The 14,322-nt window shown below is 51.9% G+C and overlaps 1 protein-coding gene across 1 annotated transcript in view; it reads left to right on the plus strand.

Annotated features, from left to right (window-relative positions):
* LOC142301950 (voltage-dependent calcium channel subunit alpha-2/delta-4-like) overlaps positions 1-7,989 on the plus strand; it is a 62,671-nt gene extending 54,682 nt beyond the window's left edge. Inside the window, exons 27-28 of the mRNA XM_075343012.1 lie at positions 7,699-7,779; positions 7,916-7,989. Of these exons, the coding sequence (XP_075199127.1) occupies positions 7,699-7,779; positions 7,916-7,989 (155 nt within the window). The remainder of the gene's footprint in view (positions 1-7,698; positions 7,780-7,915) is intronic.
* Positions 7,990-14,322: the final 6,333 nt, after the last annotated feature.

The raw sequence follows: 14,322 nt of genomic DNA on the forward strand, positions 1-14,322 counted from the left end.
GCTGTATCCTCCCCGGCGGTGACACACGGCCATTATCTGCACTTATGTATTATAAGGGGCTGTATCCTCCCCGGCGGTGACACACGGCCATTATCTGCACTTGTGTATTATAAGGGGCTGAATCCTCCCCGGCGGTGACACACGGCCATTATCTGCACTTGTGTATTATAGGGGCTGTATCCTCCCCGGCGGTCACACACGGCCATTATCTGCACTTGTGTATTATAAGGGGCTGTATCCTCCCCGGCAGTGACACACGGCCATTATCTGCACTTGTGTATTATAAGGGGCTGTATCCTCCCCGGCGGTGACACACAGCCATTATCTGCACTTGTGTATTATAAGGGGCTGTATCCTCCCCGGCGGTGACACACAGCCATTATCTGCACTTGTGTATTATAAGGGGCTGTATCCTCCCCAGCGGTGACACACGGCCATTATCTGCACTTGTGTATTATAAGGAGCTGTATCCTCCCCGGCGGTGACACACGGCCATTATCTGCGCTTGTGTATTATAGGGGCTGTATCCTCCCCGGCGGTCACACACGGCCATTATCTGCACTTGTGTATTATAAGGGGCTGTATCCTCCCCGGCAGTGACACACGGCCATTATCTGCACTTGTGTATTATAAGGGGCTGTATCCTCCCCGGCGGTGACACACGGCCATTATCTGCACTTGTGTATTATAAGGGGCTGTATCCTCCCCGGCGGTGACACACGGCCATTATCTGCACTTGTGTATTATAAGGGGCTGTATCCTCCCCAGCGGTGACACACGGCCATTATCTGCACTTGTGTATTATAAGGAGCTGTATCCTCCCCGGCGGTGACACACGGCCATTATCTGCGCTTGTGTATTATAGGGGCTGTATCCTCCCCGGCGGTGACACACGGCCATTATCTGCACTTGTGTATTATAAGGGGCTGTATCCTCCCCGGCGGTGACACACGGCCATTATCTGCGCTTGTGTATTATAAGGGGCTGTATCCGCCCCGGCGGTGACACACGGCCATTATCTGCACTTGTGTATTATAAGGGGCTGAATCCTCCCCGGCGGTGACACACGGCCTTTATCTGCACTTGTGTATTATAGGGGCTGTAACCTCCCCGGCGGTGACACACGGCCATTATCTGCACTTGTGTATTATAAGGGGCGGTATCCTCCCCGGCGGTGACACACGGCCATTATCTGCACTTGTGTATTATAGGGGCTGTATCCTCCCCGGCGGTGACACACGGCCATTATCTGCACTTGTGTATTATAAGGGGCTGTATCCTCCCCGGCGGTGACACACGGCCATTATCTGCACTTGTGTATTATAAGGGGCTGTATCCTCCCCGGCGGTGACACACAGCCATTATCTGCACTTGTGTATTATAAGGGGCTGTATCCTCCCCGGCGGTGACACACGGCCATTATCTGCACTTATGTATTATAAGGGGCTGTATCCTCCCCGGCGGTGACACACTGCCATTATCTGCACTTGTGTATTATAAGGGGCTGTATCCTCCCCGGTGGTGACACACGGCCATTATCTGCACTTGTGTATTATAAGGGGCTGTATCCTCCCCGGCGGTGACACACGGCCATTATCTGCACTTGTGTATTATAAGGGGCTGAATCCTCCCCGGTAGATTATAAGGGTATTACAGGCTACTCACAATTCACACTCGGATGCTGTATACTCATATATTGACAGCGGAGGATACGTCATCCACACATCACATATCATCAGCACCCGAAACCTGACCTCCGCCGGACCCCTCCATGCTGGGTGAGGGGCATAACATTGGGGGCTGTGGGGTGTTGCATCATTTAAAGGAACAGTAATCATATGTAATGCACCTGTATGTGAGGTATGATAGATATGTCTGATGGCAGCAAACGATAATGGCGGGGAGGCGGTAAAATAAGGGTATATACTGCTGCCAGGAGCCATAGGGTAACCCTGAGAGACCCGCCACCCTGTTATAGAGCCTGAGGGTCCCTCCACCCTCTTATAGAGCCTGTGAGTCCTGCTTCCTCCATCCTCTTATAGAGCCTGTGAGTCCTGCTTCCTCCACCCTTTTATAGAGCCTGTGAGTCCTGCTTCCTCTTCGCTCGTATAGAGCCTGTGAGTCCTGCTTCCTCCGCCCTCTTATAGAGCCTGTGAGTCCTGCTTCCTCCGCCCTCTTATAGAGCCTGTGAGTCCTGCTTCCTCCACCCTCTTATAGAGCCTGTGAGTCCTGCTTCCTCTTCGCTCGTATAGAGCCTGTGAGTCCTGCTTCCTCCGCCCTCTTATAGAGCCTTGTGAGTCCTGCTTCCTCCTCTCTCTTATAGAGCCTGTGAGTCCTGCTTCCTCCGCCCTCTTATAGAGCCTGTGAGTCCTGCTTCCTCTTCCCTCGTATAGAGCCTGTGAGTCCTGCTTCCTCCGCCCTCTTATAGAGCCTGTGAGTCCTGCTTCTTCCTCCCTCTTATAGAGCCTGTGAGTCCTGCTTCCTCCTCCCTCGTATAGAGCCTGTGAGTCCTGCTTCCTCCTCCCTCGTATAGAGCCTGTGAGTCCTGCTTCCTCCGCCCTCTTATAGAGCCTGTCAGTCCTGCTTCCTCTGCCCTCTTATAGAGCCTGTGAGCCCTGCTTCCTCCTTCCTTGTATAGAGCCTGTGAGTCCTGCTTCTTCCTCCCTCTTATAGAGCCTGTGAGTCCTGCTTCCTCCTCCCTCTTATAGAGCCTGTGAGTCCTGCTTCCTCCGCCCTCTTATAGAGCCTGTGAGTCCTGCTTCCTCCTCCCTCTTATAGAGCCTGTGAGTCCTGCTTCCTCCGCCCTCTTATAGAGCCTGTGAGTCCTGCTTCTTCCTCCCTCTTATAGAGCCTGTGAGTCCTGCTTCCTCCTCCCTCTTATAGAGCCTGTGAGTCCTGCTTCCACCGCCCTCTTATAGAGCCTGTGAGTCCTGCTTTATCAGCTTTCTTATAGACTCGCAGGCTTTCTATAGGAGTGTATGGGGAAGCGGGACTCGCAGGCTTTCTATAGGAGTGTATGGGGAAGCGGGACTCGCAGGCTTTCTATAGGAGTGTATGGGGAAGCGGGACTCGCAGGCTTTCTATAGGAGTGTATGGGGAAGCAGGACTCGCAGGCTTTCTATAGGAGTGTATGGGGAAGCGGGACTCGCAGGCTTTCTATAGGAGTGTATGGGGAAGCAGGACTCGCAGGCTTTCTATAGGAGTATATGGGGAAGCGGGACTCGCAGGCTTTCTATAGGAGTGTATGGGGAAGCGGGACTCACAGGCTTTCTATAGGAGTGTATGGGGAAGCGGTACTCGCAGGCTTTCTATAGGAGTGTATGGGGAAGCGGGACTCGCAGGCTTTCTATAGGAGTGTATGGGGAAGCAGGACTCGCAGGCTTTCTATATGGGTGTATGGGGAAGCGGGACTCGCAGGCTTTCTATAGGAGTGTATGGGGAAGCGGGACTCGCAGGCTTTCTATAGGAGTGTATGGGGAAGCGGGACTCGCAGGCTTTCTATAGGAGTGTATGGGGAAGCGGGACTCGCAGGCTTTCTATAGAGGAGTGTATGGGGAAGCGGGACTCGCAGGCTTTCTATAGGAGTGTATGGGGAAGCGGGACTCGCAGGCTTTCTATAGGAGTGTATGGGGAAGCGGGACTCGCAGGCTTTCTATAGGAGTGTATGGGGAAGCGGGACTCGCAGGCTTTCTATAGGAGTGTATGGGGAAGCGGGACTCGCAGGCTTTCTATAGGAGTGTATGGGGAAGCGGGACTCTCAGGCTTTCTATAGGAGTGTCTGGGGAAGCGGGACTCGCAGGCTTTCTATAGGAGTGTATGGGGAAGCGGGACTCGCAGGCTTTCTATAGGAGTGTATGGGGAAGCGGGACTCGCAGGCTTTCTATAGGAGTGTATGGGGAAGCGGGACTCGCAGGCTTTCTATAGGAGTGTATGGGGAAGCGGGACTCGCAGGCTTTCTATAGGAGTGTATGGGGAAGCGGGACTCGCAGGCTTTCTATAGGAGTGTATGGGGAAGCGGGACTCGCAGGCTTTCTATAGGAGTGTATGGGGAAGCGGGACTCGCAGGCTTTCTATAGGAGTCTATGGGGAAGCGGGACTCGCAGGCTTTCTATAGGAGTGTATGGGGAAGCGGGACTCGCAGGCTTTCTATAGGAGTGTATGGGGAAGCGGGACTCGCAGGCTTTCTATAGGAGTGTATGGGGAAGCGGGACTCGCAGGCTTTCTATAGGAGTGTATGGGGAAGCGGGACTCGCAGGCTTTCTATAGGGGTGTATGGGGAAGCGGGACTCGCAGGCTTTCTATAGGAGTGTATGGAGAAGCGGGACTCGCAGGCTTTCTATAGGAGTGTATGGGGAAGCGGGACTCGCAGGCTTTCTATAGGAGTGTATGGGGAAGCGGGACTCGCAGGCTTTCTATAGGAGTGTATGGGGAAGCGGGACTCGCAGGCTTTCTATAGGAGTGTATGGGGAAGCGGGACTCGCAGGCTTTCTATAGGAGTCTATGGGGAAGCGGGACTCGCAGGCTTTCTATAGGAGTGTATGGGGAAGCGGGACTCGCAGGCTTTCTATAGGAGTGTATGGGGAAGCGGGACTCGCAGGCTTTCTATAGGAGTGTATGGGGAAGCGGGACTCGCAGGCTTTCTATAGATAGAGTGTATGGGGAAGCGGGACTCGCAGGCTTTCTATAGGAGTGTATGGGGAAGCGGGACTCGCAGGCTTTCTATAGGGGTGTATGGGGAAGCGGGACTCGCAGGCTTTCTATAGGAGTGTATGGGGAAGCGGGACTCGCAGGCTTTCTATAGGAGTGTATGGGGAAGCGGGACTCGCAGGCTTTCTATAGGAGTCTATGGGGAAGCGGGACTCGCAGGCTTTCTATAGGAGTGTATGGGGAAGCGGGACTCGCAGGCTTTCTATAGGAGTGTATGGGGAAGCGGGACTCGCAGGCTTTCTATAGGAGTGTATGGGGAAGCAGGACTCGCAGGCTTTCTATAGGAGTGTATGGGGAAGCGGGACTCGCAGGCTTTCTATAGGAGTGTATGGGGAAGCAGGACTCGCAGGCTTTCTATAGGAGTATATGGGGAAGCGGGACTCGCAGGCTTTCTATAGGAGTGTATGGGGAAGCGGGACTCACAGGCTTTCTATAGGAGTGTATGGGGAAGCGGTACTCGCAGGCTTTCTATAGGAGTGTATGGGGAAGCGGGACTCGCAGGCTTTCTATAGGAGTGTATGGGGAAGCAGGACTCGCAGGCTTTCTATATGGGTGTATGGGGAAGCGGGACTCGCAGGCTTTCTATAGGAGTGTATGGGGAAGCGGGACTCGCAGGCTTTCTATAGGAGTGTATGGGGAAGCGGGACTCGCAGGCTTTCTATAGGAGTGTATGGGGAAGCGGGACTCGCAGGCTTTCTATAGAGGAGTGTATGGGGAAGCGGGACTCGCAGGCTTTCTATAGGAGTGTATGGGGAAGCGGGACTCGCAGGCTTTCTATAGGAGTGTATGGGGAAGCGGGACTCGCAGGCTTTCTATAGGAGTGTATGGGGAAGCGGGACTCGCAGGCTTTCTATAGGAGTGTATGGGGAAGCGGGACTCGCAGGCTTTCTATAGGAGTGTATGGGGAAGCGGGACTCTCAGGCTTTCTATAGGAGTGTCTGGGGAAGCGGGACTCGCAGGCTTTCTATAGGAGTGTATGGGGAAGCGGGACTCGCAGGCTTTCTATAGGAGTGTATGGGGAAGCGGGACTCGCAGGCTTTCTATAGGAGTGTATGGGGAAGCGGGACTCGCAGGCTTTCTATAGGAGTGTATGGGGAAGCGGGACTCGCAGGCTTTCTATAGGAGTGTATGGGGAAGCGGGACTCGCAGGCTTTCTATAGGAGTGTATGGGGAAGCGGGACTCGCAGGCTTTCTATAGGAGTGTATGGGGAAGCGGGACTCGCAGGCTTTCTATAGGAGTCTATGGGGAAGCGGGACTCGCAGGCTTTCTATAGGAGTGTATGGGGAAGCGGGACTCGCAGGCTTTCTATAGGAGTGTATGGGGAAGCGGGACTCGCAGGCTTTCTATAGGAGTGTATGGGGAAGCGGGACTCGCAGGCTTTCTATAGGAGTGTATGGGGAAGCGGGACTCGCAGGCTTTCTATAGGGGTGTATGGGGAAGCGGGACTCGCAGGCTTTCTATAGGAGTGTATGGAGAAGCGGGACTCGCAGGCTTTCTATAGGAGTGTATGGGGAAGCGGGACTCGCAGGCTTTCTATAGGAGTGTATGGGGAAGCGGGACTCGCAGGCTTTCTATAGGAGTGTATGGGGAAGCGGGACTCGCAGGCTTTCTATAGGAGTGTATGGGGAAGCGGGACTCGCAGGCTTTCTATAGGAGTCTATGGGGAAGCGGGACTCGCAGGCTTTCTATAGGAGTGTATGGGGAAGCGGGACTCGCAGGCTTTCTATAGGAGTGTATGGGGAAGCGGGACTCGCAGGCTTTCTATAGGAGTGTATGGGGAAGCGGGACTCGCAGGCTTTCTATAGATAGAGTGTATGGGGAAGCGGGACTCGCAGGCTTTCTATAGGAGTGTATGGGGAAGCGGGACTCGCAGGCTTTCTATAGGGGTGTATGGGGAAGCGGGACTCGCAGGCTTTCTATAGGAGTGTATGGGGAAGCGGGACTCGCAGGCTTTCTATAGGAGTGTATGGGGAAGCGGGACTCGCAGGCTTTCTATAGGAGTCTATGGGGAAGCGGGACTCGCAGGCTTTCTATAGGAGTGTATGGGGAAGCGGGACTCGCAGGCTTTCTATAGGAGTGTATGGGGAAGCGGGACTCGCAGGCTTTCTATAGGAGTGTATGGGGAAGCGGGACTCGCAGGCTTTCTATAGGAGTGTATGGGGAAGCGGGACTCGCAGGCTTTCTATAGGAGTGTATGGGGAAGCGGGACTCGCAGGCTTTCTATAGGAGTGTATGGGGAAGCGGGACTCGCAGGCTTTCTATAGGAGTGTATGGGGAAGCGGGACTCGCAGGCTTTCTATAGGAGTGTATGGGGAAGCGGGACTCGCAGGCTTTCTATAGGGGTGTATGGGGAAGCGGGACTCGCAGGCTTTCTATAGGAGTGTATGGGGAAGCGGGACTCGCAGGCTTTCTATAGGAGTGTATGGGGAAGCGGGACTCGCAGGCTTTCTATAGGAGTGTCTGGGGAAGCGGGACTCGCAGGCTTTCTATAGGAGTGTATGGGGAAGCGGGACTCGCAGGCTTTCTATATGGGTGTATGTGGAAGCGGGACTCGCAGGCTTTCTATAGGAGTGTATGGTGAAGCGGGACTCGCAGGCTTTCTATATGGGTGTATGGGGAAGCGGGACTCGCAGGCTTTCTATATGGGTGTATGTAGAAGCGGGACTCGCAGGCTTTCTATAGGAGTGTATGTGGAAGCGGGACTCGCAGGCTTTCTATATGGGTGTATGGGGAAGCGGGACTCGCAGGCTTTCTATATGGGTGTATGGGGAAGCGGGACTCGCAGGCTTTCCCTATACGTCCTAGCAGTACATTTACAGCTTTTTATATGATCTTTGATCAAATTAAAGCCAACAAATAATATAACTGTCTCTATATTATTGTATGAATTGTATAAAGCCTGAGCCTGGGCCCGACGCTCCCCTCATATTCACTCCGGAGCCGATGTCTCCCTTATTCCGCGGTATTATTAGTCTTTTCTGTCATTACAGATGGAGGACAAAGACCAAATGTGGTGACCGTCAGCACCGCGGTATCTGTCACCGTCCACAACAAGACCGCCATCGCTGCAGGTAGGACCGGAGCTGACCCCCACATCTGTCACCTGTAACGGGGGATTCAGGCTTTAAAAAGACTTCACTATTTTCAGTTTTTAATGTGCAATATTCAGAGAGAAACGTCTGATCTTATTTTTTATCATTTCTGCAGTATTCATGATGGATTGTAAAATGTCAAAAATACAATTATCTGAAAATAATAACGATAAGATAAGATATCTGTAACTGGATCATACAGAGATACATAAGATCCTGTCTGCAGCCACCACTAGGGGGAGCTCCCTGTATACAGAGATACATGATAAGATCCTGTCTGCAGCCACCACTAGGGGGCGCTCCCTGTATACAGAGATACATAAGATCCTGTCTGCAGCCACCACTAGGGGGAGCTCCCTGTATACAGAGATACATAAGATCATGTCTGCAGCCACCACTAGGGGGAGCTCCCTGTATACAGAGATACATAAGATCCTGTCTGCAGCCACCACTAGGGGGAGCTCCCTGTATACAGAGATACATGATAAGATCCTGTCTGCAGCCACCACTAGGGGGAGCTCCCTGTATACAGAGATACATAAGATCCTGTCTGCAGCCACCACTAGAGGGAGCTCCCTGTATACAGAGATACATGATAAGACCCTGTCTGCAGCCACCACTAGAGGGAGCTCCCTGTATACAGAGATACATAAGATCCTGTCTGCAGTCACCACTAGGGGGGGATCCCTGTATACAGAGATACATGATAAGATCCTGTCTGCAGCCACCACTAGAGGGAGCTCCCTGTATACAGAGATACATAACATCCTGTCTGCAGTCACCACTAGGGGGGATCCCTGTATACAGAGATACATGATAAGACCCTGTCTGCAGTCACCACTAGGGGGAGCTCCCTGTATACAGAGATACATGATAAGATCCTGTCTGCAGCCACCACTAGGGGGAGCTCCCTGTATACAGAGATACATGATAAGACCCTGTCTGCAGTCACCACTAGGGGGAGCTCCCTGTATACATAGATACATGATAAGATCCTGTCTGCAGCCACCACTAGGGGGAGCTCCCTGTATACAGAGATACATAAGATCCTGTCTGCAGCCACCACTAGGGGGAGCTCCCTGTATACAGAGATACATAAGATCCTGTCTGCAGCCACCACTAGGGGGAGCTCCCTGTATACAGAGATACATGATAAGATCCTGTCTGCAGCCACCACTAGGGGGAGCTCCCTGTATACAGAGATACATGATAAGATCCTGTCTGAAGCCACCACTAAGGGGAGCTCCCTGTATACACAGATCCATGATAAGATCCTGTCTGCAGCCACCACTAGGGGGAGCTCCCTGTATACAGAGATACATGATAACATCCTGTCTGCAACCACCACTAGGGGGAGCTCCCTGTATACAGAGATACATGATAAGATCCTGTCTGCAGCCACCACTAGGGGTAGCTCCCTGTATACAGAGATACATGATAAGATCCGGTCTGCAGTCACCACTAGGGGGAGCTCCCTGTATACAGAGATACATGATAAGATCCTGTCTGCAGTCACCACTAGGGGGAGCTCCCTGTATACAGAGATACATGATAAGATCCTGTCTGCAGCCACCACTAGGGGGAGCTCCCTGTATACAGAGATACATGATAAGATCCTGTCTGCAGCCACCACTAGGGGGAGCTCCCTGTATACAGAGATACATAACATCCTGTCTGCAGTCACCACTAGGGGGGATCCCTGTATACAGAGATACATGATAAGATCCTGTCTGCAGCCACCACTAGAGGGAGCTCCCTGTATACAGAGATACATAACATCCTGTCTGCAGTCACCACTAGGGGGGATCCCTGTATACAGAGATACATGATAAGACCCTGTCTGCAGTCACCACTAGGGGGAGCTCCCTGTATACAGAGATACATGATAAGATCCTGTCTGCAGCCACCACTAGGGGGAGCTCCCTGTATACAGAGATACATGATAAGACCCTGTCTGCAGTCACCACTAGGGGGAGCTCCCTGTATACATAGATACATGATAAGATCCTGTCTGCAGCCACCACTAGGGGGAGCTCCCTGTATACAGAGATACATAAGATCCTGTCTGCAGCCACCACTAGGGGGAGCTCCCTGTATACAGAGATACATAAGATCCTGTCTGCAGCCACCACTAGGGGGAGCTCCCTGTATACAGAGATACATGATAAGATCCTGTCTGCAGCCACCACTAGGGGAAGCTCCCTGTATACAGAGATACATGATAAGATCCTGTCTGAAGCCACCACTAAGGGAAGCTCCCTGTATACACAGATCCATGATAAGATCCTGTCTGCAGCCACCACTAGGGGGAGCTCCCTGTATACAGAGATACATGATAACATCCTGTCTGCAACCACCACTAGGGGAGCTCCCTGTATACAGAGATACATGATAAGATCCTGTCTGCAGCCACCACTAGGGGTAGCTCCCTGTATACAGAGATACATGATAAGATCCTGTCTGCAGTCACCACTAGGGGGAGCTCCCTGTATACAGAGATACATGATAAGATCCTGTCTGCAGTCACCACTAGGGGGAGCTCCCTGTATACAGAGATACATGATAAGATCCTGTCTGCAGCCACCACTAGGGGGAGCTCCCTGTATACAGAGATACATGATAAGATCCTGTCTGCAGCCACCACTAGGGGGAGCTCCCTGTATACAGAGATACATGATAAGATCCTGTCTGCAGCAACCACTAGTGGGAGCTCCCTGTATACAGAGATACATGATAAGATCCTGTCTGCAGCCACCACTAGGGGGAGCTCCCTGTATACAGAGATACATGATAAGATCCTGTCTGCAGCCACCACTAGGGGGAGCTTCCTGTATACAGAGATACATAATAAGATCCTGTCTGCAGTCACCACTAGGGGGAGCTCCCTGTATACAGAGATACATGATAACATCCTGTCTGCAGCCACCACTAGGGGGAGCTCCCTGTATACAGAGATACATGGTAAGATCCTGTCTGCAGCCACCACTAGGGGGAGCTCCCTGTATACAGAGATACATGATAAGATCCTGTCTACAGCCACCACTAGGGGGAGCTCCCTGTATACAGATACATGATAAGATCCTGTCTGCAGACACCACTAGGGGGAGCTCCCTGTATACAGAGATACATGATAAGATCCTGTCTGCAGCCACCACTAGGTGGAGCTCCCTGTATACAGAGATACATGGTAAGATCCTGTCTGCAGCCACCACTAGGGGGAGCTCCCTGTATACAGAGATACATGATAAGATCCTGTCTACAGCCACCACTAGGGGGAGCTCCCTGTATACAGAGATACATGATAAGATCCTGTCTGCAGCCACCACTAGGGGGAGCTCCCTGTATACAGATACATAATAAGATCCTGTCTGCAGTCACCACTAGGGGGAGCTCCCTGTATACAGAGATACATGATAAGATCCTGTCTGCAGCCACCACTAGGGGGAGCTCCCTGTATACAGATACATAATAAGATCCTGTCTGCAGTCACCACTAGGGGTAGCTCCCTGTATACAGAGATACATGATAAGATCCTGTCTGCAGTCACCACTAGGGGGAGCTCCCTGTATACAGAGATACATGATAAGATCCTGTCTGCAGTCACCACTAGGGGGAGCTCCCTGTATACAGAGATACATGATAAGATCCTGTCTGCAGCCACCACTAGGGGGAGCTCCCTGTATACAGAGATACATGGTAAGATCCTGTCTGCAGCCACCACTAGGGGGAGCTCCCTGTATACAGAGATACATGATAAGATCCTGTCTACAGCCACCACTAGTGGGAGCTCCCTGTATACAGAGATACATGATAAGATCCTGTCTGCAGCCACCACTAGGGGGAGCTTCCTGTATACAGAGATACATAATAAGATCCTGTCTGCAGTCACCACTAGGGGGAGCTCCCTGTATACAGAGATACATGATAAGATCCTGTCTGCAGCCACCACTAGGGGGAGCTCCCTGTATACAGAGATACATGGTAAGATCCTGTCTGCAGCCACCACTACGGGGAGCTCCCTGTATACAGAGATACATGATAAGATCCTGTCTACAGCCACCACTAGGGGGAGCTCCCTGTATACAGATACATGATAAGATCCTGTCTGCAGACACCACTAGGGGGAGCTCCCTGTATACAGAGATACATGATAAGATCCTGTCTGCAGCCACCACTAGGGGGAGCTCCCTGTATACAGAGATACATGATAAGATCCTGTCTGCAGCCACCACTAGGGGGAGCTCCCTGTATACAGAGATACATGATAAGATCCTGTCTACAGCCACCACTAGGGGGAGCTCCCTGTATACAGAGATACATGATAAGATCCTGTCTACAGCCACCACTAGGGGGAGCTCCCTGTATACAGATACATGATAAGATCCTGTCTGCAGACACCACTAGGGGGAGCTCCCTGTATACAGAGATACATGATAAGATCCTGTCTACAGCCACCACTAGGGGGAGCTCCCTGTATACAGATACATGATAAGATCCTGTCTGCAGACACCACTAGGGGGAGCTCCCTGTATACAGAGATACATGATAAGATCCTGTCTGCAGCCACCACTAGGGGGAGCTCCCTGTATACAGAGATACATGATAAGATCCTGTCTGCAGCCACCACTAGGGGGAGCTCCCTGTATACAGAGATACATGATAAGATCCTGTCTACAGCCACCACTAGGGGGAGCTCCCTGTATACAGAGATACATGATAAGATCCTGTCTGCAGCCACCACTAGGGGGAGCTCCCTGTATACAGATACATAATAAGATCCTGTCTGCAGTCACCACTAGGGGGAGCTCCCTGTATACAGAGATACATGATAAGATCCTGTCTGCAGCCACCACTAGGGGGAGCTCCCTGTATACAGATACATAATAAGATCCTGTCTGCAGTCACCACTAGGGGGAGCTCCCTGTATACAGAGATACATGATAAGATCCTGTCTGCAGCCACCACTAGGGGGAGCTCCCTGTATACAGAGATACATGATAAGATCCTGTCTGCAGCCACCACTAGGTGGAGCTCCCTGTATACAGAGATACATGGTAAGATCCTGTCTGCAGCCACCACTAGGGGGAGCTCCCTGTATACAGAGATACATGATAAGATTCTGTCTACAGCCACCACTAGGGGGAGCTCCCTGTATACAGATACATGATAAGATCCTGTCTGCAGTCACCACTAGGGGGAGCTCCCTGTATACAGAGATACATGATAGATCCTGTCTGCAGTCACCACTAGGGGGAGCTCCCTGTATACAGAGATACATGATAAGATCCTGTCTGCAGCCACCACTAGGGGGAGCTCCCTGTATACAGAAGGCTATCATGTAGCGGGGTCAGATTGTGTAGAGGGTCTCGGGGGGGGGGGATGTGTGCAGAGACTGATGACACATGAAGCATGTACGTCGCTCGTCTCGCTGCCTCCTGACAGTGATGGAGATGTGTCTTGCGGCTGTGACCGAGGATGGAGCGCTGCGGCTGTCACCGGTGACGGCGCTGTCAGGCTCTGGCGCTGTCAGATGCAGGCAGGACCTTGCGTGTTGTATGTAATACCCTGCAGGCAGCCGCGTTTAGAACGTGTCTCGCACATTAGCCCTTTACGTTGCGTGTCTGTCACTTTAAATGTGTAATTCTTTCAGTCTTCTGAGAAAGCTGGGTGACAGCTGCCATTGCGGCTTCACGGGCTGTGCCCAGCTTTACTACAGCCTTGCATGGTTGGTGCCCGGCTGGCAGAGCCGCCCCTCCGTGTGCAGAGCTTGGATGGCTGCCCAGGCAGGGTTCCCTCCATGCCCAGCTGCTGTGGATTGAAGCCGTCCCGGCCTGGCACATGGATGTGATGAGAGCGCTCGTCCCTGGCTCCGGGCTGCGCGGCCTGTCACCTCCGATCAGACGTGATCCCCGGCGTGTGCTGCGTGTCATGTCAGCGGCCGACGGGGAGCGAGAGCAAAGATCCGACACGGGGAGCAAGAAAAAGTGCCGCACATCACACATCATACCTGTACTGTATACTGCGCGTCCTACAGTGCCCGCCGGGACATGAGCATGTGTTATATACCCAGGTTATACCGGCTGTACATATATAATTATATACAGGAGATGCCCAGGTTATACCAGCTGTACATATATAATTATATACAGGAGATGCCCAGGCTATACCGGCTGTACATATATAATTATATACAGGAGATGCCCAGGTTATACCGGCTGTACATATATAATTATATACAGGAGATGCCCAGGGTATACCAGCTGTACATATATAATTATATACACGAGATACCCAGGTTATACCGGCTGTACATATATAATTATATACAGGAGATGTCCAGGTTATACCAGCTGTACATATATAATTATATACAGGAGATGTCCAGGCTATACCGGCTGTACATATATAATTATATACAGGAGATGCCCAGGTTATACCGGCTGTACATATATAATTATATACAGGAGATGTCCAGGTTATACCGGCTGTACAGATATAATTATATACAGGAGATGCCCAGGT

This window comes from Anomaloglossus baeobatrachus, chromosome 4 (genome assembly GCF_048569485.1).
Source record: "Anomaloglossus baeobatrachus isolate aAnoBae1 chromosome 4, aAnoBae1.hap1, whole genome shotgun sequence".
NCBI classification, from domain to species: domain Eukaryota; kingdom Metazoa; phylum Chordata; class Amphibia; order Anura; family Aromobatidae; genus Anomaloglossus; species Anomaloglossus baeobatrachus.